The sequence below is a fragment of the Vitis vinifera genome, chromosome 3 (genome assembly GCF_030704535.1).
Source record: "Vitis vinifera cultivar Pinot Noir 40024 chromosome 3, ASM3070453v1".
NCBI classification, from domain to species: Eukaryota; Viridiplantae; Streptophyta; class Magnoliopsida; order Vitales; family Vitaceae; genus Vitis; species Vitis vinifera.
In genome coordinates this window covers 4362926-4388189 of record NC_081807.1, presented here as the reverse complement: position 1 = coordinate 4388189, position 25264 = coordinate 4362926, and the positions used below count along the sequence as shown (strand labels likewise).

Sequence of the window (25264 nt, the reverse complement as noted above, 5' to 3'; positions counted from 1 at the left end):
TGCCTATACCCTGACTTATTTAAGATTATACATCAGTTGATTATGATCATCTTCATCGATCAAATAGAGGTCGTTTGTTGATGTTTGTGTTGTTATTTGATTTGATAATTTTTCTTGCTTCTGCTTCAAAGTTTCTTGTTTGGGTTGAGCCTAGCTCATGTTTTAAGTCGACTCAGCGTGGGGAAAAACACAAATGGGATTTGTGTTTTTTATTTTATTTTTTTTTTTTCCACCAGCAGAATGGTCTTATTTGGAAGCTTGTACAAACTTAGCTTTTTTATATAAATATTTGTGCGCAGTTTCCTGATATGGATAAGTATGACACGAAAGAGTGAGGATTTTTCCACCCAATCTCATGCACATCTCTAAGTGGGATTAGTCAACCACCCAATCAATTGCCCAAGTTAGAGAGCCAAATATAGTGATTTTTCGATTCTTAATCGTCGGCTTCCTCCTAACTCCAACTATCCATATATATGATTTCATTTCAATTTTGAAAACCCTTTTTGCCTTAAGAGACACTTGGAAACCTCAATTTTCATCCTTTTAACCATTGAAAAAAAAAATCCAATTTTATGTTTTTGAAGTCACTTTCTTAAATGATATTTAAGATTATATTTGGCTCTTAAAAAAACAAAATTGATAAATTTAAAGTTAATAAATTATTTTTATAACATAATATCTTAAATAGATAAATACATTAAAGTAAAAGATATGGAGATATGGTTTGGATGGGGCAAATTTCTTAAAATAATGCACTAGCCTAGCTTAGATTAATTCCTAAAAATCTGCATCATGCTGGACGCTATGGGTTTATAACATGTCAACTCTTCATCTTTGAGCTTCCGAAAGCATTTGCATTTTATAACATGCCCAATCATGATTAAACCAAGGATTAAACAATAATCTTTTGTTTTGTTATTATCAAAATAGATTTTTAAAAAGCTATAGGCTAACAACTCATGGTTTCTTATGCAATCCCTTCCTTGGCTGGTTAGACACGGTGAAGGGGTATAAGGCAAAAATGAAGAGAACAGCTGGGAAGGTGTATCATGTGCTTGGAAGATGATTGGAGGAGCATCCTTTCAAGAGGCTTGCTGAGAGTATAGAAGCTGAACAAGACTTCACCCATGTCAGACCGTCTGTAATAGGAGATGGACGGTTTCCTGGTCATAACACCGACACAATCATTAAGGGCACATGCTTGGTATCTTCCTGTTCTTTCTTTTTTTTATTTTATGAAATTAACAGTACACTGAGTTGCACTGCTTTCACTTGCACTACTTTCAGTGTTGCATTATCAGGGTTGAATTGTAAAGTTTGAATTAGTTTTACGGTAGATGGTGGGGTTTAACCACTCATTGAGCTCACAGTGGTCAAGGTGCCCAATTACCTTTGCAGAGACTGAAGGGCAAGACATTTAGATAATTTTTTATTTATTTATTGAATGATGAATTTATCCCTATTGTATTTAATCGGTTTATGATTTACAGTTTTGTTGAAGGATTTTGTTTGAGAGAAAGAGAATTATTGTATGTATAGCTGCGATTGTGAGGAGCAGGATAACTTTCACCATTATAATTTTTCTATCTATATTAATTTGATTAGTAGATTCTTGAGTGTTGATATATTTCCTGAACTTGGTGATCATATTGATTGTAGAAATAGGATAAATTCTTTTATTTTGTTTTTCTTTAATTCTACTCGCGTGTGTGTGATTAAATTACTTAAAGGACTGCACTATTGCAGGTCTCCATATCCAAAGCAACAATGGCTACCTTCTCTTTTGAACTCTACTTCTATTAGCAGCAGCAAAAGTAATAGCTTAATGCGTGCAACAAAGTCTTCAGATTAGTTCAGGCACCGTCTACTCCAGCATTGAAAGTGGGAAAAAATGTGTGCCACAAACTTCCCAATTAGCTCAGGTAGGGTCCAAATGTTTGGACTTTGAGACCATGAGAAACCAATCTGCTCATTCTCATTGATTTGTTTAGCAGGTGGCCTCCTTGCTTCAACTGAATTTTGAGTTTCTTAATTCATATTTTATCCTGAAAGTAATTTAAATCATTGAGGTTGTAGCTTGTTTTATTTTCAGCAAATAGGATGAAGCTTTCTCCTCAAACTACAACCTCTTCTCTCTATCTTCCACAGTTTCCTCTACAAAAAGGTGAGTTGCACAGGCTGTTTGCCTAACAACTCAAGATCCCTTAAGCCAATACAAACTAAAACTTCAAAAGCCCAAGAAACCTTGATAATATTATAACCATAGTTTGTCAAAATATTTTCATTACATTCAAATTAGAAAAACTGCCCAAATTTGGGTCGAAATAATCAATTGGTGAATGAGAAGGAACAATAAGAAAACGTCGGAATTGGATTGTTTGGATTCAAGAGCAGATGTTTGATTAGGACCCTCTTTTTTTTTTGGTTTTAACTTTGACACGATAAATTTCGTATCTTCGGTTGTCTGTTCCTTCTTCAAATTGGAGCCATATATATATATACTAATTTTTCACGTTGCATTTATATCTAGATGCCTCTAGAGTCGTCCAGCATCCAGCAACAGTTGGCTTTGGCTTATGATGTATGTGGCAGAAGATGTGGCGTTTTGTTTTTAGTCTCCTTAATTCTGAACCATTCAGTCCAAACGGGCATCCACCTTACACTTAGGTAAGGTAAAGCTTCTCAATATTATCTATGTGATGTGTGGTGTGTGGTGTGTGGTATGTGGTAAAGAGCAAGCCAAACTTAATAGCTAAATCACCCATTTCTGTGGGGTACGTTAGATACACTCCACGTGATTTTCAATGAACAAATATGCATCATAACAACTGGCCAAAGAAAGATTTTTCATACTCAGAACTATCATATATAAGACTTCGAAGGAGCTTTCACATTTTACATCATCCACAGCTGTCTATAGTTTCTATGTTAGGATGGCACATGTGTGGAACATGAATTCGACGTGTCGGTGTTCTAGTGTGTGTAGTTTTGAGCCATTTTGGAGAAGTGATTCTTTCCCCTGATGCATTCAACAATGTACTGAGGGTGGTGACTTGCCCCTTTTCTAAATGTAATCATGTTTTATATATTTTTTTTAGATCTAAGAAGCACTCACAGAAAGTGTGACCTGGGTATGTATAAATATCCCTGTTCTGAACAGAGAAAACTGTGATCATATTGACTATAGAAATAGAGTAAATTTTTTTATTTTGTCTTTCTTTATTTCTAATTGTGTGTATAATTAGGTTAACGAAAGGACTGCACTGTTGTAGGATTCCATATTATCCAAAGCAACCATGACGATATTATCTTTTGAACTCTACTTCCATTAGCAGCAGCAAAAGTAATAGTGTTAAAAATAAATGCAAATCATTGTTGTATGGTCTAATGTATGGGTAACAAAGACAACCGCTTTATAAAATCATTGTGAAGCGCACTATTTACATCTTGTGATATCTTGTGGCTGAAGGGAGAATCCCATGACTAGTTAGTACCAGAGCAAATGTGTCAGTGGAAAGAATCAACTTTCTCAGGTACCATAAATAGGAAAAGGCTTCGAAAATGGTTCAAAACTACATTCGCTAGAACACTCACAAGTAGGAATTCACGCTCTACACATGTGCCATCCTAATTTAGTGTAGACAGCTCTAGATGATAATAAATAATATGAAGCTCCTTTCAAGTCCTATATAACACGATTTGTTCATTGAAAATCAAGTGGTGTGTTGATTTTGGTATCAAGTTTTACTTCTCTTTACTTACACGCCACACAGCACACGGTACATAGATATTTTAGAGAACCACATGGTACACATATTTTAGAGAAGTGTGCTTTAAAGGTGGAGGTGGAGCCCCCTATGGATTCAATCATTCAAAATTAGGAGACTAAAAACAAAAACCTATAGTTATCAGCCGAAAAAGTCAAGAGATTGTCCACTTCCGAAAAATCCACATCTTCTTCCTAATCATAAGCCAAAGTCAAGCTATTGGTAAGGCAATTGCAGGGAGTATGAGTGTAGCATCTAGCTATGAATGCAATGTGCAAAATATGTCTCCAATTTGGAGAAGGAACTGGCAGCCAAAGATACAAAAATTTTAAGGATTGAGACAACAGTGATCACGCCTACATGGGCCCTTTCTCTTCTGTTGAACAAAAGCTGGCAGGATTGAGACAACAGTGATCACGCCTACATGGGCCCTTTCTCTTCTGTTGAACAAAAGCTGCGTGCTGAAAAAATAAACACAAGATGAGTTGGACGTCCAATTGGGAAAGCATCGCCTAGTGGAGGAATCAGCTATGAAGACAACTTAATCTACCTACAAGCCATTGTCAAGTGGAAACATTACGAGTATAGCCTGCAAGCTATTGTCTACTCCAAATGTTTGGTAGTGTTTATAGAACCTAAGGAGGTATGATCTTCTTAGCTTTTCTGTCATTAAGCAGAATGGAAAGTAAGAAAAAATGTGTGGCACAAACTTCCCCAATTAGCTCAGGCAGGTTCCCAACGTTTGGACTTGGAGAACGTGGGAAGCAAATCTGCTCACCTCATTGGTTTGTTTTGTAGGTGGTCTCCTTGCTTAAATGAATTTTGAATTTCTTAAATCATATCTTATCTGATCTGGAAAGTATTTTAAATTATTGAGGTTGTAGTTTATTTTATTATCTACAGATTAAAAAGAAAGAAAATTCTCCTCTAACTCCAACTTCCTCTCTATCTTTTCTACAAGCTAGTTTCTCTACAATATAGTGAGTTACACGGGTTCTTTGCCTAACAACTCAAGATCCTTTAAGCGGAGACAAACTAAAACTTCAAAAGCCCAAGAAACCGGATAATATTATAACCATATATAATTTTTCAAAATGATTTTCATTACATTCTAATTAAAAAAACTACCCAAATTTTGGGTCAAGATAATCAATTGGTGAATGAGACGGAGCAATTAGCAAAGTGGGAATTGGATTGTTTTGATGCACTTGATGGTTAAAAAGTTTAGTTAGAATTTTTTTTTTTTTTTCCTTAAAATTTGACACAATAAATTTTGGATCTTTGGTTGCCAGTTCCTTCTCCAAATTGGAGACATATTTTGCACATTGCATTCATAGCTAGATGCTACACTCATACTCCCTGCAATTGCCGTACCAATAGCTTTACTTTGGCTTATGATTAGGAAGAAGATGTGGATTTTGCAGAAGTGGACAATCTCGACTTTTTCGGCTGATAACTATAGGTTTTTGTTTTTAGTCTCCTAATTTTGAATGATTGAATCCATAGGGGGCTCCACCTCCACCTTTAAAGCACACTTCTCTAAAATATGTGTACCATGTGGTTCTCTAAAATATCTATGTACCGTGTACTGTGTGGCGTGTAAGTAAAGAGAAGTAAAACTTGATACCAAAATCAACACACCACTTGATTTTCAATGAACAAATCGTGTTATATAGGACTTGAAAGGAGCTTCATATTATTTATTATCATCTAGAGCTGTCTACACTAAATTAGGATGGCACATGTGTAGAGCGTGAATTCCTACTTGTGAGTGTTCTAGCGAATGTAGTTTTGAACCATTTTCGAAGCCTTTTCCTATTTATGGTACCTGAGAAAGGTGATTCTTTCCACTGACACATTTGCTCTGGTACTAACTAGTCATGGGATTCTCCCTTCAGCCACAAGATATCACAGTTTTTGGGCTTCTTCTTGCTACAATCTGTTTGTTGTTGGCAACGGTATTTAATGCCAAAGGGAACAAGAAGAAAGGCAAAAGGCCACAGGAGCCGTCCGGGCGATGGCCTATTATCGGTCACCTTCATCTTCTAGGAGCAGACAAGCTGCCACATCGGACACTTGGAGACATGGCTGATAAGTATGGACCAATCTTTTGCATTCATCTTGGCCTTCGTAAAGCTCTGGTGGTTAGTAGCTGGGAAGTAGCAAAGGAATGCTACACTACCAATGACAAGGTATTCGCCACTCGACCAAGATCCTTAGCAGTAAAGCTCATGGGCTATGATCATGCCATGTTAGGATTTGCTCCCTATGGACCATACTGGCGTGATGTGCGGAAGCTAGCCATGGTTGAGCTCCTCTCAAACCGCCAGCTTGAGATGCTCAAACATGTCCAGGACTCAGAAGTTGAGTTCTTAATAAAAGAGCTCTATGGGCAATGGGCACGAAACAAGGACAGCCCCGCTTTGGTGGAGATGAAGGAAAGATTTGGGAACTTGGTAATGAATGTAATGGTGAGAGCAATTGCAGGGAAACGGTATTTTGGGACCCATGCCTGTGATGATGAGCCAAAACGGGGCAAAAAGGCCTTGGACGATTTTATGCTTCTAGTGGGGCTGTTCATGGTCTCGGATGCCATCCCTTTTCTCGGCTGGTTGGACACGGTGAAAGGGTATACCACTGATATGAAGAAAATAGCTAAGGAGTTGGATTATTTGCTTGGAAGGTGGGTGGAGGAGCATCGCCAGCAAAGGCTTTCCGCAAACAACAACAGGGCTGAGGTAGACTTCCTCCATGTCATGCTTTCCGTCATAGATGATGGCCAATTCTCTGGTCGTGATCCTGATACCGTCATTAAGGCCACTTGCTTGGTATGTCCCTGCTACTTCCATAACTTGACCATGAAATGAAAAGAGAAAAAAAAAAACACCATCTACTATCATAATTTCTGCAACTTTTTCTGCCCAATTTCCTAAACCCTCCTCGCATTTCTACAAGCATTCATCAAATCCAGTATAGCTTTATCATCTGTATTTATCATGACAAACCAGGTGGGGTGATCGAATTTCACTTAGATTCCTTATTCACGGTTTGTTTTATCATTCTGCTAAACATGGTATTTCACTACTGATAAGTAAACTTTTCCTGATCACATATTGAAGTCGACATCATTTGTTGATTGCAGAACCTCATATTAGCTGGCTATGACACAACATCTATCACTCTTACATGGGCCCTCTCTCTTCTACTGAACAACCGCCATGCGCTAAAAAAGGCACAAGCAGAGCTGGAAATCCATGTGGGTAAGCATCGCCAAGTGGATGGATCAGATATAAAGAACCTAGTCTACCTGCAAGCCATCGTCAAGGAAACATTACGATTGTACCCTCCTGGGCCACTTTCCGTGCCGCATGAGGCCATGGAAGATTGCACTGTGGCAGGCTTTCACATCCAAGCTGGGACGCGCCTTTTGGTTAATCTCTGGAAGTTGCATCGTGACCCCAGAGTCTGGTTGGACCCTTTGGAGTTCCAACCAGAGAGGTTCCTGACAAACCATGCAGGTTTGGATGTTAGGGGTAAAAATTATGAACTTCTACCCTTTGGTTCAGGTAGAAGGGTATGCCCAGGAATCTCATTTGCACTGGAGTTGACGCATCTGGCACTAGCCAGACTGCTTCATGGTTTTGAATTGGGAGTAGTTGCAGATTCACCGGTGGATATGACTGAAGGTCCTGGGTTGAGTGCCCCCAAAGCAACCCCGCTGGAGGTCACCATTGTTCCAAGGCTACCTTTCGAGCTCTATAGTTATGAAGCAGCATAGAAAGTAAATAATACTCTGTGAGCCAGAGAGTCCCCTAATTAGCCCAATGCTTTAGGGTATATTTATGTTGTGTAACTCACTTTGAATGGCCTGTGTAGTGGGTGTTCTCCTTTCTTGTCTTCTCGTCTCAAATTTCATCCACTTGGATAGTAATAAATTTCCATCTATGAGTAATTCTTTGTGTTACTTAAAATATAGACCACAACTGCACCAGCAACAAAAGGCTGTTGCAACAACAGAACTCAACAAAACCAAGATCACTCAAGAATTGTGCAAGTAGTTAGCAATATGGTAGTGTAGTTTGAAACTGTGCAAATAGTTAGGAATCTGATTGTGTAGTTTGTTATAGCTGAAACTTTAAATAGCAGAGTAGAGAACCTCTCCTGAACATGTAATTCTTCATCTCAATATACAGAAATTAAATTTGCATTCTCCTGATACAAACTTACATGGTATCAGAGCCACCCCGTATTTCCTTCTCTTCGCATCAGTTTCATGGTTCCACCATGGCAATCTCAACTCAGTCTTCTCGGATACAAGCTAGAGCTGCAAATTCGTCCTCAGCCATAACTCAATCAATGCAGATGTTGAATCATGCACTGCCCATTAAACTTGATAAAGATAAACTACCTGTGTTGGAAAACACAACTGGAGAATGTGAACTTTGCAAACGGCTTTGAAGACCACATTGAAGGTTTGACAGTCTGTCCTTCAAAAACAACAAGCAATGGTGAAACAAATCCAGAGTTTATTCTTTGGAAAAGATTTGACCGAATGATCCTTAGTTGGATCTACTCCTCACTTACTCCAGAAATTATGGGTCAAATAAAAGTGTATCAAATCTCCCATGAAGCATGGTCTGCTCTGGAAAAGATCTTCTCAGCTTCATCCAAAGCTTGGGTGATGCAATTACAACTAGAATTTCAAACCACGAAGAAAGGATCCCTTTCAATGATGGATTACAATCTCAAGCTGAAGAATCTGACTGACCACTTAGTTGCCATTGGAGAACTGGTATACGACAGAGATCATATTCTGCAACTGCTTGGAGGGCTTGGTGTGGAATACAATTCCATTGTGGCCTCTCTTGTAGCAAGAGAAGATGAAGTTTCACTGCATACGGTGCACAATATTCTGTTAACCTATCAACAGTGCCTAAATCTTCAGAATTCGACAGAAAACAATGTAATCTCTACAAATCTCACTACCACGTCATCAAATCACCACAACAACAGAAGGAATTCCAATCGAAATTCCTCAGGAAACAATAGCAGAATAGTCAACTCCGAACGCAACTCTCATGGCAATAGAAACTTGGTCTCTCAAAATCACCCACAAAGTAAACTTTGTAGAAAGTCTGGACATAGTGTGGTCCAATGCTATCATCGTTTTGATATAAACTTCCAAAGGGTAAATACCAACTCTGAATCTAAGCCCCATGCAACTAACAGAAATCGAGATTAAGCCCATGTTGTGATTGCATCTTCTATTAACATAAAGAGTAAGGAATGGTTCTTTGATACTCGCGCCACCCATCATCTTTCTCAAACTACCACCTCTCTGGACAATAAACAATCATATAATGGCAATGACAAGGTGACAATCGGGAATGGTACACAATTTCCCATTCTTCATACGGGTACTAAAATTTTTCAGTTTCCTTTTAAAGTGTTTCAATTAAAAAGAGTTCTTCATGCTCCTCATCTTGCAACCAATCTTGTTAGTGTCTCTCAATTCTGTGCTGACAACAATACATTTGCTCTCAGTTCTTTCTTGTCAAAGAACAGGTTACCAAGAAAGTTCTTCTCAAAGGTCATCTCGAACGAGGATTGTATAAATTTCCTACCAATTTTAGCTCCACTACAGGCATGTTCTCTAGCCTCAACAACTTTTCATCTTCAAATTCCACGATTGAGCTTTAGCATTCTCAACTTGGTCATCCTGCTGAAGATATATTGAAACACGTTCTGAACAACTGTAATATTTCTTATCAATGTAATAAACACCAAATCTATTGTGTCTATCAATATGCCAAAAGTCACAAGTTGCCTTTTTCGTTGTCCATGTCAAGAGCATCTCATCCTTTAGTACTTGTTCATGCTAATTGTTGGTTGTAGTTTCACCCTTAAAACAGAGATTGGCTATAAAAAAAAATAAAAAATGGAAGAGTAACACCTAGGAATAGAGGAGTTAAAAATAGTCCACCAAAAAACAAAGGACCTTTTTTCTTTTCCTCACTTTGTATTCTCGGTTATGTTGTTTTTGTTGTACAGAATGTAGTTTTCAAACCAAATGCAAAGAGATTTAACTTGAGTAAACCTCTCCACATGGAAGCATGACAACCACTCAAAACATAAAAACAAAAAACTTATTGTGATGTTCCTCCATACCCAAAAGCTTTCGGAAGTGAACCCAAAAGTTTCTCAACAATTCTTTTATCACTAATTTCTTCGCCATATGACTTCATCTGATTAACTAATCTAAAAGAAAACTCATTTAGAATTTCATTCTCCTTCATTTTCATATTTTCCAACTCTCTTCTTAAAGCTTGAAGCTTTACTGACCGGGTTCTTTTATCTCCTTGGAACTACTATTGAAGGATGTCCCATGCTTCTTTAGCTTTTGAAGCTCTCATAATTCTTGGAAAGAGGTTGTTAACAACACCTTGTTGAATAAATAAGAGAGCTTTTGCATCCGTTTTTTTCAATTCTTTCAACTTTTTTTTTTTCAACCGAAGTTAGTGTAATCACATTTTCAAGTTCATCAAAACCATTTTCAACCAAATCCCAAACACCTTGATTTATAAATAATGTTTTCATTTTTATGCACCAAAAATCATAATTTTCTCATTCAAATAATGGAATAGAAGAAGGTTGAGAACTCATACTTGCAACACTTGAGCTAGCCATTGATCTACTCTTCAAATCCTTGGCCGTCTACTTCAAGATTGATGGTTTCTAGCTACACAATCTGATTGCACAGCAACAACACCAATTGTTCTTCGTTTTCTCTTTCCTTGTTTGCCTTCAAATTTTGATGCTTCAATGACCACCAATTCAGTCGTATTGTAGGTTTGGATTTGGGCCTTCAGATTAAAAGAAACCCTAGTATCCTCCATCTCTAAAATAGAGGAAATTTCTGAAATTTCCATACACAAGAGGCATGTTGTAAGAGATAAGAGGGCTTGAAAAGAAGAGGTGGATTATATTAAATTGGAAACAACAAGGTGGATCGAAGTTAGATTGAGAGATGGATTCGTGAAATAGGTGGGCTCTGATACCAGTTCTGTTGGTTGTAGTTTCAGCCTAAAAATAAAGATTGGCTATAGAAAGAAAAAATGGAAGAGTAACACCTAGGAACGGAGGAGTTAAAAACAGTCGACCAAAAAACAAAGGGTCATTTTTCTTTTCTTCACTTTGTATTCTCGATTCTGTTGTTTTTTGTTGTATAGTATGTAGTTTTCAAACTAGATGCAAAGAGATTTAACTTGAGTAAATCTCTCCACATGGAAGCATGACAACCACTCAAAACATAAAAAACAAAAAACTTAATTTTTACATATATATAACCTAAACACAGCATAGGCACATTATGTTACACTAATATCTAGGCTCCTGCACCCACTTTGTCTACTTCTGATGCATGATTTTTTCTGCTACTCATAGATGACTTCTCAAGATTTTCTTGGCTTTATCCACTGCACACCAAAGATTAAGTGCTTACAATGTTTATAAAATTTCTCGCTTTAGTGAAAACAACTTAACTTCAAAATTAAGAGCCTACAATCAAATAACGATGGTGAATTCAAAGAATTTTCTTCCTATCTTGCTGCCCATAACATTGAACACAAGTTCTCCTACCCATACACACCTGAACAGAATGGGAGAGTCAAGCAGAAATTGAGACATGTTATAGAAACTAGTCTTGCTTTTCTAGCCAAAGCCTCCTCACCTCTCTCTTTCTGGTTGTATGTTTTTCATACTGCCATATTCCTCATCAACCATCTACCTACCAAGGTACTTAAATATCAATCTCCATTTCAAACTCTTTTTGGGAAAATTCCTAATTATCATTATCTCAAGACATTCGGTTGTCTTTGCTACCCATACATTAGACCATACAACAAGCAAAAACTGCAATATTGTTCTACTCCATGCATCTTTCTTGGCTATAGAAACAATCACAAAGGATACTTATATTTTGATCCAAAAACTACCAGACTTTAAATAACTAGACATGTTGTTTCTCATGAATCAATCTTTCCAGCTCTATCACCTTCAACTTCTTCTAATCCTAGTTCTTCCATTTACACTCATGCATTTCTTCCCATAAACATGTCCTATTCTCTTGCTTTATCTTCTCCTGACGTTCCACAGCATAACCCCACACCTTTGTCTTCACCACTTCACTCATCTTCTGACCACACCCTTCAAACTATACTTAACAATGCTCCTCAGCATCCTCTTATTATTACTAATTATCATATGATCACGCATGCCAAGGATGGCATTGTAAAAAAAGAAATCTTTTTTGTCTCACATGCCTACTAAACCAGCAACATTTTCTCAAGCTATCAAAAGTTTCTACTAGTCCAAGGCTATGTAACAAGAGTATGATATTCTACTCAAAAACAAAACATGGAATCTAGTTCTTGCTCCTCCAAATGCCAATATTATCGATTGCAAATGGGTCTGCAAATTAAAACATAACCCGAATGGAACCATTGCTCGTTACAAGGCTCTCCTAGTTGCCAAAGGTTTTACCCAAACACATGGTCTTGATTAATTTGAAACCTTCAGCCCCGTTGTCAAAGCTTCAAGCATCAAAATAGTGTTTGCTCTTATTCTCTCTTTTGGTTGGACAATTCGTCAGCTTGATGTGCAAAACGCCTTCCTCAACAGTGATCTCTAAGAGCAAGTCTTCATGAGCCAACCACCTGGTTTTATCAACTCTCGATTTCCTACTCATGTCTGCAAACTTAACAAAACCATTTATGTGCTTAAACAAGCTCCTAGAGCATGGTACACCAAGCTCGGTCATGCTTTTCTTAGCTAGGGTTTTCAAGCCTCCCATGCAGACAGCTCCATGTTATTTCTTCACACTGCCAATGATGTGCTTATCTTATTGATCTATGTTGATGACATCCTCTTAATAGGTAGTGATCCTCATTGTGTTTCTTCATTTTCTTCTCATCTTAATGTTACATTCGCTCCTCGAGATCTTAGTCATCTTCAATATTTTCTTGGTCTAAAGACTATGCAAGAAAAAAACTCAGTTCATTTGAATCAACACGAATATGTCCATGATCTTCTTCAACGTACCAATATGCTTGAATCCAAATCTGCTTCTGCGCCTGGTATGGTTGGTCAAAATTTATCCAAACATGATAGAGATCTTTCCATGATGTCACACTATATTGGCACAGTTGGTGCTCTTCAATATCTCACATTAACGAGACCTAATATTTCATTTGTTGTCAACATATCATGCCAGTTTATGAGTAGTCCCTCCAACACACATTGGTTTTCTGTAAAGCGCATCTTACGTTATCTTAAAGGCACTACATCTTATGGTATTTCCATGCAACTGTCTCTCTTTGGACATTTAAGCATACACTGATGCAGATTGGGCTTTTTGTACAAATGACAAAAGAAGCACCAGTGGCTATTGTATTTTCATTGGGCCAAAATTGGCAACGAGTAGAAAGTTGTTTCAAGAAGTAGTGTGGAATCTGAGTATCGTGGCATAACTGTTGTCGCTTCCGAAATTGCTTGGATTCAATCTCTACTCACCGAGTTATGTCTTTCTCCTTCTGTGGTGTGACAACCAAAGTGTTGCACATCTTGCTGCCAATCCCATATTTCATGGTCAAGCAAAGCATATTGAACTCGACCTTCATTTTATTCGTAATAAAGTCCTTCAAAACCAACTTAGTATTCGGTATCTTCTCTCTTTCAACCAAATCATTGATATCTTCACTAAACATATCTCAAGCTCTCGGTTTTTTTAGCTTTCGAACCAAACTCTTTATTGTTCTCAAACCTTTGTTCCCAAACCTGCGAGCTTGTGGGGGGATGATAGGCCACAACTGCACCAGCAACAGAAGGCTGATGCAACAACAGAACTAAGATCACTCAATGCAAGAACTATGCAAGTAGTTAGGAATTTGGTAGTGTAGTTTGAATTGTGAAAATAGTTAGGAATTTGGCAGTGTAGTTTGTTACAACTGAAACTATAAATAGTAGAGAAGAGAACCTCTCCTGAACATGTAATTCTTCCAATCAATATACATAAACTAAATTTGCATTCTCCTTATACAAACTTATACTCCTTTCTCATCTTCTCATCTCAAATTTCATCCACTTGGATAGTAATAAATTTCTATATATGAGTAATTCTTTTTGTGTTACTTAAAATATCTTAAGTTTGTTTTTGAGAAAAACAAAAATAGAAAATGGTTTTATGTTCTACGTCTTTCAACTATTCTCACTTATTTTAAAAAATAAATATAAAAATATGTAAAATGATAATAAATAAATAAATAAAGTACTGACGTAAAAGTTATTTTTTAAAAATATATATATATTTAAAAACATAAAAAAAATAAGTTAATAATATTTCTAATTCTAAAATAAAATTTTATTCACAAAACATGAAAGAACAATTTTTAGAAACAATTCTCAAATATCATTTTTCATAATTGTTTTTTAAAACACTTCCCATTTTTTTATAGTTTTTTTTTTAAAGAATTATTTATTAAGAGTCATCTTGTCAGTGATCCTAAGAAGTGTTTTTAGTCAAAAAAAAAGTTTTTGAAAAAACATTGGATGTTTGACAGAATTAAGGAAATATCTTTCAAATTTTGAAAAATCATTTTCTAGAAAAATGTTTAATAGATGATTTTACGAAAAAACAATTTATGAGAAAACACTGCCAATAAAAAAAAATTAAATAGAAACACTTTCAAATACACTTAAAATGTTTTTCTTAGAAGTATTATAAGTGATTTTTTAACTTTTTAAAACCATTGTTTAAATTTTATCTAATTTTTTTTTCTCAAAAATATTTTTGTACGTAAGCTAGAACTAGAAGTACTTTCTAACTTCAAAGAATCTTTACCCGGCCGTTAACGTTTTAGACACCGCCGTTACCAGGCCCTTCTCTCATGCAATTGCTTATATAAAAACAAACACTTTTGTTACTTGGTACTAGAGCGCATTAGAACTTTAGACAAAACAGAAGATTCCTTACTTTTATTTAGGCATCAAACCCACTCATTCAAGCATATTTAAATTTAAATGCAGTCGTCCATGTATACACAAAAGACCCATTACCAAGAAGGTGATCATCCTTTTTCAGGGTTGGTTGTTCAAAATTCAAAATCAGTTGGCTGAAGAACAGAAAGGAAAAGAACAGAGCTGAATTTGCAGAAAAGTATTTTTTTTCTTTTTCCTTTTCTAAGGATCTTGGAATCCTTTTCCTAGTATAGACAGAACATTAGAGGTATATATATGGTAGTGGGAAGTGATTCTTCCCCATAAAACATTTTCTTTTCTATTGAGTCATGGGATTCTATCTTCAGCTTCAAGGGATCATAGTTTTTAGCCTTCTGTTTGCTATCATCTGTTTGTGATTGATTAAGGGCAAAGGGAACAGAAACAGAGGAAAAAGGGCACCAGAACCATCACGGGCATGACCTTTAATCGGACACCTTCATCTTCTACGAGTAGGCAAGCCCCAACATCAAGCATTTGGAGCCATGGCAGATAAGTATGGACCAATCTTTTGCTTTCATATTGGCCTGCGCAAAACTTCGGTGGTTAGCAGCTGGGAAGTAGCAAAAGAATGTTTCACTACCATGGACAAAGCATTTGCCACTCAACCCAGATCCTTGGCAGGAAAGCTCATGGGCTATGACCATGCCATGTTTGGCTTCTCTCCTTGCAGGGCATACTGCGTGATGTAAGGAAGCTGGCCTCAATTGTGTTGGATTGTGAAGCTTGAACTAGTTTTATTGCGCTTCGCTCAGGATGTCGGGAGTCGAGCTGCCCGATCAACTCATGAGGGTCAAATGGTTGCAAAGTTTGTTGACATAGGTGAGATTCAAACATGTGATGAATGTTCTGTATAGTGATAGCCAAAGTGCAATACATTTTGCTAAGAATTCAGCATTTGACTAGACATATAACAATTCTTTATCACTTCATCAGGCCTTTGCTTAAAAGTGGAGTGTTAACACTTGTGAAGATACACGATAACAAGAATCCAACTTACATGTTGATCAAAGCACTAATAGCAGAGAATCTAGAGCTATGCTTAGCTTCAGTGGGTCAAGGGTAAGGATAGGTTGTTTCAGTGCACTATACCTATTAATCATTGAAGGAGGAGGTTTATTGTGTTTCAGTCCAAGCATAAGATTATTAGATTGTCAAGCCTGAATCAATTTTGTTGTATTTCGCTCGGAATGTTAGAGATTAAGATGTTAGGTCAGCTCAAGGTGATCGAGCTCCCAATGAGCTCGCAAGGGTTGAGCTCCCTAATGAGCTCGATAAAGGGATCAAGTTGCCCGATCAACTCATGGGAGTTGAAAGGGGTAGCGCCCCTTGAAAAAAAAAAATATATATATATATATGCATTGATTGATGAGTTTACACCTATTATATATTTAACTTTTTTACGTTTAGGGTTTTGTTTTTCTTAGAGTGCAGCCACAATTGAGAGATTTTTTTTTAGAGCTTCATCATTCTAACTCATTTTTCATTTTGATTAGTGAATTGTTGAGTATTGGTGCACTCTGTGGACATAGGGATCACATTTATCGCCGAACCAAGTTAAAATTCTTGTCTTTTTCTTTATTTTCTACTCATGTGTGTGTGATTTGATTAACAGGTTGAGCTCTTCTCAAGCCACCAGCTTGAGTTACTCAATCATGTCCGGGACTCAGAAGTCAAGCTTTTCATCAAAGAGCTCTACAGGCAATGGATACAAAATGGGGATAGACCTCTCTTGGTCGAGATGAAGGAGAAGTGTTGGCACCTGGCAGCAAATGTAATGGTGAGCACAGTAGCTGGGGAACGGTATTTTGGCACCGTTACAAATGACTATGAGTCAAGACAGTGCCGCAAGGCCCTTGGCGATTTCTTATATCTCTCGGGGATATTTATGGTTTCTGATGCAATCCCCTTCCTTGGCTGGTTGGACACAGTGAGAGGATATACGGCAAAAATGAAGAGAACAGCTAGGGAGGTGGATCAGGTGCTGGGAAGCTGGGTGGAGGAGCACGGCTGGAAAAGGGTCTTTGGAAGTATGAACGAGGCTGATCAGGACTTTGAGTGCTTTTGGTAATGATTATACGAAGTGTTTTTAGTTTTTTTTTAACATTTGAAAATTTCTATCTTTTAAATATTAAAGATATTAAAAATACTTCTTAAAATCACTATCAAATATACTCTTTATCCATAGGATGTTGTGTCTGTTATTAAGGATGGTCAATTCTCCCATCATGACCATGACACTGTCGTTAAGGCTACTTGCTTGGTATGTTTCTTCTACTTTCCTTGGTCAAATTCCATAAACCTCCACACACTTCTGTACGTAAGGAAACAGCAAACCTCCATCTTGATTTGTTTTGTCCAGCTGTTCCACTTACCATTTCAGGACTGATGATTAACTCTCAACTTTCTTTGACAAAATTTATGGGAATAATGAAAACTATGATAAACTTTTAAATTGTTCTACCGACAGCTAGACTCACTATTTTTTAACACATACTGATCAAAGGAGCCATATCACCGGCTCAAAAGACCAACATGGATGTAATGTTGATGTAGACTCTTATATAGGCGGCTTTGATTCAACAGTGATCACACTGACCTCAGCCCTCTCTCTGCTAATGAACAATCCTAGCACTCTAAAAAGAGCACAAGATGAGTTAGACATCAAAGTGGGAAAGCATCGCAAAGTGGATGAGTCAGACATAAAGAACCTAGTCTACTTGCAAGCCATCATCAAGGAAACCTTACGACTGTACCCTGCTGCACCGCTTTCAGTGCCACGTGAGGCCATGGAGGATTGCAACGTGGCAGGCTTCCACATCCAAGCTGGGACTCGCCTTCTGGTTAACCTGTGGAAGTTGCCCCGGGACTCCGAAATTTGGCCGGACCTTTGGAGTTCCAACCTGGGGGGTTCCTAACGAAGCATGTGGATTTTGAGGTCGTGCATCTGACACTAGCCATCTGACACTTCCTAAAATAATATTTAAGATTATATTTAGTTTTTGGAAAATATGAAAGAAAACATGAGGAAAAAAAAAAAAGGAAAATAGAAGAAAATTAAAAAATTAAAAAAAAATCAATAATTCATTTTTATAACATAATAACTTAAATGAATAAATACATTAAAGATATGGTTTTCATGGGACAAATTTCTTACAATAATGCGCCTAACTTGGATTAACTCCTAAAAACTTGCATCATGCTGGAGGCTCTCCTATTATAACAAGAAAAGTCTTCATCTTTGAGCTTTCAAAAGCATTTGCATCATGATTAAACAAAGGATTAAACAATAATCTTTTGTTTTGTTATTATCAAAATAGTCTTTAAAAAGCTTTAGCCTAACAACTCATGGTTTCTTATGTAATCCCTTCCTTGGTTGGTTACACACGGTGAAGGGGGTATAAGGCAAAAAATGAAGAGTACAGCTAGGGAGGTGTATCATGTGCTTGAAAGATGATTGGAGGAGCATCCTTTCAAGAGGCTTGCTGGGAGTATAAATGAAGCTAAACAAGACTTCATCCATGTCATGCCGTCTGTTATAGGAGATGGACAGTTTTCTGGTCATAACACTGACACAATCATTAAGGGTGCTTGCTTGGTATCTCCCTGTTCTTTCTATTTTTTGATGAAATTAACAGCACCGAGTTGCACTGTTTTCACTTGCACTATTTTCAGTGTTGCATTAGTAGTGTTGAATTGCAAAGCATGAATCAGTTTTATATATCACATAGAAGATGTTGGGGGTCAAATCACCCGTTGAGCTCACAATGGTCAAGGTGCCCATTTAGCTTTGTAGAGATTGAAGGGGCAAGGCCTATAGATAATTTTTTTTATTTATTAAATGATGAGTTTATCCCTATTGTATTTAATCGGCTTATGATTTAGAATTTCCATGAAGGGTTTTGTTTGAGAGAGAGAATTGTATGTATGACCATGATTGCGAGGAGAAGGATAACTCTCGCCATTATAATTTTTCTATCTTTATTAATTAGATTAGTAGATTCTTAAGTGTTGATATGATTCTTAAGCGTAGTGATCATATTGACCATAGAAATAGAGTAAATTCTTTTATTTTGTCTTTCTTTATTTCTAATTGTGTGTATAATTAAGTTAACGAAAGGACTGCACTGTTGCAGGATTCCATATTATCCAAAGTAACCATGACGATATTATCTTTTGAACTCTACTTCTATTAGCAGCAGCAAAAGTAATAGCCTAATGTGTGCAACAAAGTCTTCAGGTTAGTTCAGGCACTGTCTACTCCAGCATAGAAAGTGGGAAAAAATGTGTGCCACAACCTTCCCAATTAGTTCAGGCACTGTCTACTCCTTAATTCTGAACCATTCAGTCCAAACGGGCATCCACCTTACACTTAGGTAAGGCAAAGCTTCTCAATATTATCCGTGTAATGTGTGGTGTGTGGTAAAGAGCATGCCAAACTTTATAGCTAAATCAACCCCATTTTTATGGGGCTAGATACACTCCCACGTGATTTTCAATGAATAAATATGCATCATAACAACTGGCCAGAGAGATGGGTTTTTTCATACTCAGAACTATCATATATAAGACTTCGAAGGAGCTTTCATATTTTGTATCATTGACAGCTGTCTATAGTTTCCATATTAGGATGGCACATGTGTGGAACATGAATTCGACCTGTCGGTGTTCTAGTGTGTGTAGTTTTGAGCCATTTTGGAGAAGTGATTCTTTCCCCTGATGCATTCGACAATGTACTGAGGGTGGTGACCTGCCCCTTTTCTCAATGTAATCACGTTTTATATATTTTTTTTAGGTATAAGAAGCACTCACAGAAAGTGTGACCTGGGTATGTATAAATATCCCTGTTCTGAACAGAGAAAACTGTGAAAACAGAATAGAAAACCATTTTTCTCTCTCCAGCCCTCTTTCTCTTCACTCTGGTACTATCCAGTCATGGGATTCTCCCTTCAGCCTCAAGATATCACAGTTTTGGGCTTCTTCTTGCTACAATCTGTCTGTTGTTGGCAACAGCACTTAATGCCAAAGGGAACAAGAAGAAAGGCAAAAGGCCACCAGAGCCGTCCGGGCAATGGCCTCTTATCGGTCACCTTCATCTTCTAGGAGCAGACAAGCTGCTACATCGGACACTTGGAGACATGGCTGATAAGTATGGACCCATCTTTTGCGTTCGTCTTGGCCTCAAAAAGCATTGGTGGTTAGTAGCTGGGAAGTAGCAAAGAAATGTTACACTACAAGTGACAAAGTATTCGCCACTCGACCAAAATCCTTAGCAATAAAGCTCATGGGCTATGATCATGGCTCATTTGTCTTTGCTCCTTATGGACCATACTGGTGTGATGTGCGGAAGCAAGCCATAGTTGAGCTGCTGTCAAACCGCCAGCTTGAGATGCACAAGCATGTCCAGGACACAGAAGTCAAGATCTTAATAAAAGAGTTTTATGGGCAATGGGCAAGCAACAAGAGCTTTGGTGGAGATGAAGGAAAGATTTGGGAACTTGTCACTGAACGTAGTGGTGAGAGCAAATTTTGGGAAACGGTATTTTGGGACCCATGCCTGTGGTGATGAGCCAAAACGGGGCAAGAAGGCCTTTGAGGATTTCATGATTCTAGTGGGGCTGTTCATGGTCTCGGATGCCATCCCTTTTCTCGGCTGGTTGGACACAGTGAAAATGTTTACCGCTCAAATGAAGAGAGTAGCTGAGGAGGTGGATTATATGTGCTTGGAAGCTGGGTGGAGGAGCATCGCCAGAATAGGCTTTCTGCGAACGACAATGGGGCTGAGCAAGACTTCATCCATGCCATGCTTTCTGTCATAGATGATGGCCAATTCTCTGGTCGTGATCCTGACACCATCATTAAGGGCACTTGCTCGGTATGTCCCTGCTACTTCCATAAGTTGAGCATGAAACGAAAAGAAAAAAAAAACCACCATCCACTATCATAATTTCTGCAACTTTTTCTGCCCAATTTCCTAAACCCTACTCACATTTCTACAAGGATTCATCAAATCCAGTATTGCTTTATCATCTGTATTTATAATGACAAACCAGGCGGGGTGATCAAATTTCACTTTTCACGGTTTGTTTTATCATTCTGCTAAACATGGTATTTCACTACTGATAAGCAAACTTTTCCTGATCACTTATTGAAGTCGACATCATATGTTGATTGCAGAACCTTATATGAGCTAGCTATGACACAACAGCTATCACTCTTACATGGGCCCTCTCTCTTCTACTGAACAACCGCCATGTGCTAAAAAAAGCACAAGCAGACCTGATGACCACCTGGCTAATGATGGTTTGAACTCAATATTAAGTATCTTACATCTACAGAGCATCTATTCCACCAACTCTTCTTGCAAGTTCAAACGGTAGAATCTAAGGTATATATATATATATCATTGACAGAAGATTGAAATCCGACATTACTAGCAACATAAGTGCTCTAAATGCCCTTTAAAGTGGACATCAGTTTTTACATGTTGACACGTTCACAGCATCTCATGTCTGAGCTTCCTTGAAGCCATCAATGGCTATTGGGACATTTGGAACTCCACTGTGAAGTTGCTCATATTCAATGAACCCAGCCTTTGAGCTGCATTTGCCAACTAATTTCAGGCAGAGAGATCCCACAAACATCAAAATTCCAGATAGTATCCAACTGAACTGCATGTTGGCCAGTGCTCTTGCCCTCAAATCTGCATCATGCGACCCACAAGCAACTGCGCCATGCATGCTATCACTGCTGGAGGTCAACTGAACTTTGCAACCCTTTGGAACAAACTCAGGAACCCATAACATAAACCCCATGTTCATAAACCAACATCCTTGAAATACAACTGCAGTAGAAAGAACAAGAGCTGCAGGAAAGCTGGTGGGAAAACTAGTTGCTGCCAAAGCTGCTACAAGGGAGACCAACACTATGAGCTGCAACAGCCAATGATAGTGACCTTCAAGTCCAACATGATCAGTTGAATGGAAATGGAGCAAGAAAAGTTCTTGACCAAAAACAGAGGCTGCAAGGATACCAGAAACCCCAGATAGTCCCTCGAGTGAATGAGTTAATTCTGCAGAAAGGGTAAAACCAGCAAATATGGCAAGGTGAAGGAACATGGATGCATGCTCAAAATTGTCGAGCTCAAAAGAGAGGCGAATGAAGGGAAAGTCTAGAACTTGCATGAAAATTGCAAAGATAGAGAAAAACAATATGAAGATGAGCTCCAAGTACTTGAGATTGGGAAAAGGGCTGTTGAATGGATACCAGAACTTCACTGTGAAGTTAGTGGAGCCTTTGAGAGCATAGGCTCTAATGGTGTTTATGGTGTGCCATAAACCAAGAAGGGTGAGAGCTAAACCAGGAACTAAGTGTCCTACAAATGTGCCCATGGTTTTCCAGAGACCAGGGTTTGTTCTCCATTGCAATCCCTACTAAAAACTTAAATACCTAAAGTGCTCGTAGAAACGTTATGTGAGAGAATGCTTAAAACAAAAAAGGTATAGATATGGTTGTCTACTCAAACATTGGTGTATGCACCTAAAAGCAGCAGGACATATATAGTTGTCCATTCAAATATTTGGTGCATGGTGCATATGTTTCCACAAACAACACTGCAAAAGAGGCACCCCTGTTGATACAACCTTTCAAAAGTTTGAAGTTGATGGAGTTCCCAAAATTATAGTGTGTCCTTAAGTGAAAAGATGGGAGAACTTGTATCCTGACTCAAAGATCATGGCAATCAACCTATATTAAGAATCCAAGTAGCTTCCTACAAGACCATGAGTGAATTCAATTCTTTAAAAATGTCCAGGTCCCACAAATCAGTGCTAGAGGATTCGATTTATTAGTTGATAACCTTGCATGGCCCATTTTCTAGTAATAGGCGGCAAAACCTCTTCATGCAAGGTACAAAAGCCTTGACTCTTCAAGATTGTGAGAGCCACACATGACTAATCTGAATGTAGTGGATGATGATATGTTTCCAACATATTGAAGTGTGATAAATGAGATGTTCCCACTTGTTCAAGAAAGCAAAATCTCCACTAACTCTATTCAATAAATCAAACATATAATGATGGTAAAGTTGCAAGAATCTGAGTATATTACCCCATCATGGTCAATGGTGGTGTAAGGAAAATACATGTTTGTGTGGATTCATCCAACTCCACTAGGGAAAAGTTGAGTTTACAGTAACCATGGAAAAGAGCTTAGAAGTATCATACAGATAAAGAGGTCCTGGTGAGAAGCTGAAAAACAACTTGTTTTTTGTGAGCAAAAAGACATAGTATCATGCAAGTCTCTTCATCAAGCTTCCTACTGGAAAAAAAAAATTCCCTAAACCACATTTAAATGTTTAAACATCTCAAGGAAATGTATGACTTAACAGAAAGTATAAAGACTACATTGAGCAAAAGGGCAAAGTATGATACCTATCGCTAAAGTATAGACCCTATGACATATATTAATAACTTGTATGTTCAAATGCTACAGGAAACAAAATGAGTGATTCAATTCACACAGAATCTTATGGAGCGTTTAATGATTGGGAGTTAGATTTAGTGGAGCGTTTTTTGCAAAAGATTTAAGCAATTAAGGTACACAGGGATGTGGATGATAGATTGATTTAGACAGCTTTGAGGTGTGGGAACTTTTTGGTCAAATCTCTCTATCTAGTTGGGAGCCCAATGATACTCCTTTATTCCCTAGTGGTAGCATCTAGAGATCATGCGCGCCACCTAAGGTGGCTTTCTTTGCCTGGGAGGCATCTTGGGGGAAAGTTTTAACTTTGAACCAAATTCCAAGGAGAGGGTACTATTTGGAAAATAAGTGTTTCCTTTGCCTCTTTGAAATAGAGACAGGTTGATCACCTTCTTCTTCATTATGCAAAGACTTGGGTTTTTTGGAATCTATTTTTTTTCCCTCAGTGGTGTGTCTTGGGTTCTCTTGTATTTGGTGAAAGAAACTCTTCTTGGGTGGCATGGTTCTTTCATGGGTAAAGTTCGAAAAAAGCTTGGCAAGCAGCACATTTATGTATATTTTGGACAGTGTAAAAAGAAATAAACTTGTTAGTGTTTGACAATAAAGAGTTATCAATCCAAAGATTGAAAAAAATATTTATATGTAATTTGTGGTCTTGGTCTAAGGTTTCTATAGATATGAGCCTATTTTCTCTTGTTAACTTCATTGATTGGTTAGGCTCAAATTAAGGGCAGGTGATTTTTTTGCTTCTTTCCCTCCCCTCTAAGTTTGAGCCTTTAGGCTATTTTTGTATACTTCCTGTATACTCTAAGAGCACTACTTTTGGTGTCTCATCTTTACTATATATACTACTTTTCTTTACTTATATAAAAAAAAAGAGTTCTAGCATTACCAATGGAGCCTCATCCACTATCTCATTCCTCAAATCACTATGGTTGCCCAAATCTCAACTTCATTTGGTGTTAATAGGTCTATTATAGGATAGTTCCCTGTATGGCCCCAGCCCTCTTTTTCTTTGTTATGGGCGTGTGTGGAAAGCATATTGGTTTGAAGACAAAGAAAAGGAAAATAGACATCTAACTTAATCTAAAAACGCATCTAACCATTAGGTAAAACTGAATTCACATTTGCTCTTTTGACTCACTTGAGAAAGGTTTAGACGTTTCAATGAATTTCTAGAACATGGTCTTTTCTTTGTTAACTTTTCCTTCCATCCATAGAGTCTTCAGATGACATAAATTCCATGTAACGGTGTTTTATCTTGTCAGATTCTATTTATCGTTTTGAATCTTGCCAGTGCTATGCTAGTTGTTCAGTTTCTTTTCTTGCCTTCTGTACAGCAGCAAACACCATTCCTTCCTTTCCAGCCCCCTCTTTCTTTTTGTGAAGCACTTGATAAATTTCCATTTGTCTATTAAGAGCCAGTTCTCAACTTGGTTAGGCTTTAATTTCTAATTACATGCTTGGCCTAAATCTCAACGAATATAAATATCTTACAGCTAATTTATAGATTAACCATGTAGTTTCACAAGTTAAAGTGCAATGGTACAGATAGACAAACCAGCAGGTCATGTATTGCCCTTTTGCTTATTTGCAATGACTTGGAAAATTTACCAACAAAAATTATATTCTTTTAATTTTGAAACATTGGGGATATTTTTACTCTGATTCTCATTTTTTTTAGTTCTACGATGAAAAGTCCTACCCCCTCCCTATACGCAAAGCAGAGAGTAAAATGATTTGTGGTATTACATGGTCCGAACCCATCTGTCTAAACATATTCATAATTACTAAATAGTCTGGAAATAACAAAATCATCTGTGATACTTCAGTGTTTAGTAGTGTAGTTAGTGACAATGTTCAATATCATCCAAAACTATGTGAGAACGCAAGAACAATCATTCAAACAACAATATATGATCCTGACAGTGTTCATTTATCACACAGTACTGGCACCAAGG

The 25264-nt window shown here is 37.6% G+C and overlaps 3 protein-coding genes, 2 long non-coding RNA genes and 1 pseudogene across 5 annotated transcripts; 4 read left to right on the top strand and 2 right to left on the bottom strand.

The window, feature by feature from the left end:
- The first annotated feature begins 995 nt into the window (after positions 1-995).
- On the top strand, positions 996-3720 carry LOC132253557 (uncharacterized). Its single transcript, XR_009465391.1, has 3 exons — positions 996-1207; positions 1750-2167; positions 2534-3720. It is a non-coding gene; the product is annotated as an uncharacterized LOC132253557 (long non-coding RNA).
- A 1735-nt stretch (positions 3721-5455) lies between these two features.
- On the top strand, positions 5456-7722 carry LOC100265877 (cytochrome P450 CYP82D47). Its single transcript, XM_002284770.5, has 2 exons — positions 5456-6598; positions 6913-7722. Exons 1-2 carry the CDS (start codon positions 5651-5653, stop codon positions 7546-7548), a joined length of 1584 nt encoding a protein of 527 aa, XP_002284806.1. The 5' UTR covers positions 5456-5650; the 3' UTR covers positions 7549-7722.
- Positions 7723-7932: 210 nt separating this feature from the next.
- On the bottom strand, positions 7933-10942 carry LOC104878800 (uncharacterized). Its single transcript, XR_785441.3, has 2 exons — positions 10436-10942; positions 7933-9492 (listed from the first exon to the last, which is right to left on the bottom strand). It is a non-coding gene; the product is annotated as an uncharacterized LOC104878800 (long non-coding RNA).
- A 4365-nt stretch (positions 10943-15307) lies between these two features.
- Positions 15308-17740, top strand: LOC100250333 (cytochrome P450 CYP82H23). Its single transcript, XM_019218840.1, has 4 exons — positions 15308-15505; positions 15578-15673; positions 16438-16889; positions 17329-17740. Exons 1-4 carry the CDS (start codon positions 15308-15310, stop codon positions 17738-17740), a joined length of 1158 nt encoding a protein of 385 aa, XP_019074385.1.
- Positions 17741-19040: 1300 nt separating this feature from the next.
- LOC109122308 (cytochrome P450 CYP82H23-like) lies at positions 19041-21168 on the top strand (annotated as a pseudogene).
- Positions 21169-21199: 31 nt separating this feature from the next.
- Positions 21200-24772, bottom strand: LOC100245283 (uncharacterized). Its single transcript, XM_010649527.3, has one exon. It carries the CDS (start codon positions 22211-22213, stop codon positions 21329-21331), a length of 885 nt encoding a protein of 294 aa, XP_010647829.1. The 5' UTR covers positions 22214-24772; the 3' UTR covers positions 21200-21328.
- Between the last annotated feature and the right edge of the window lie 492 nt (positions 24773-25264).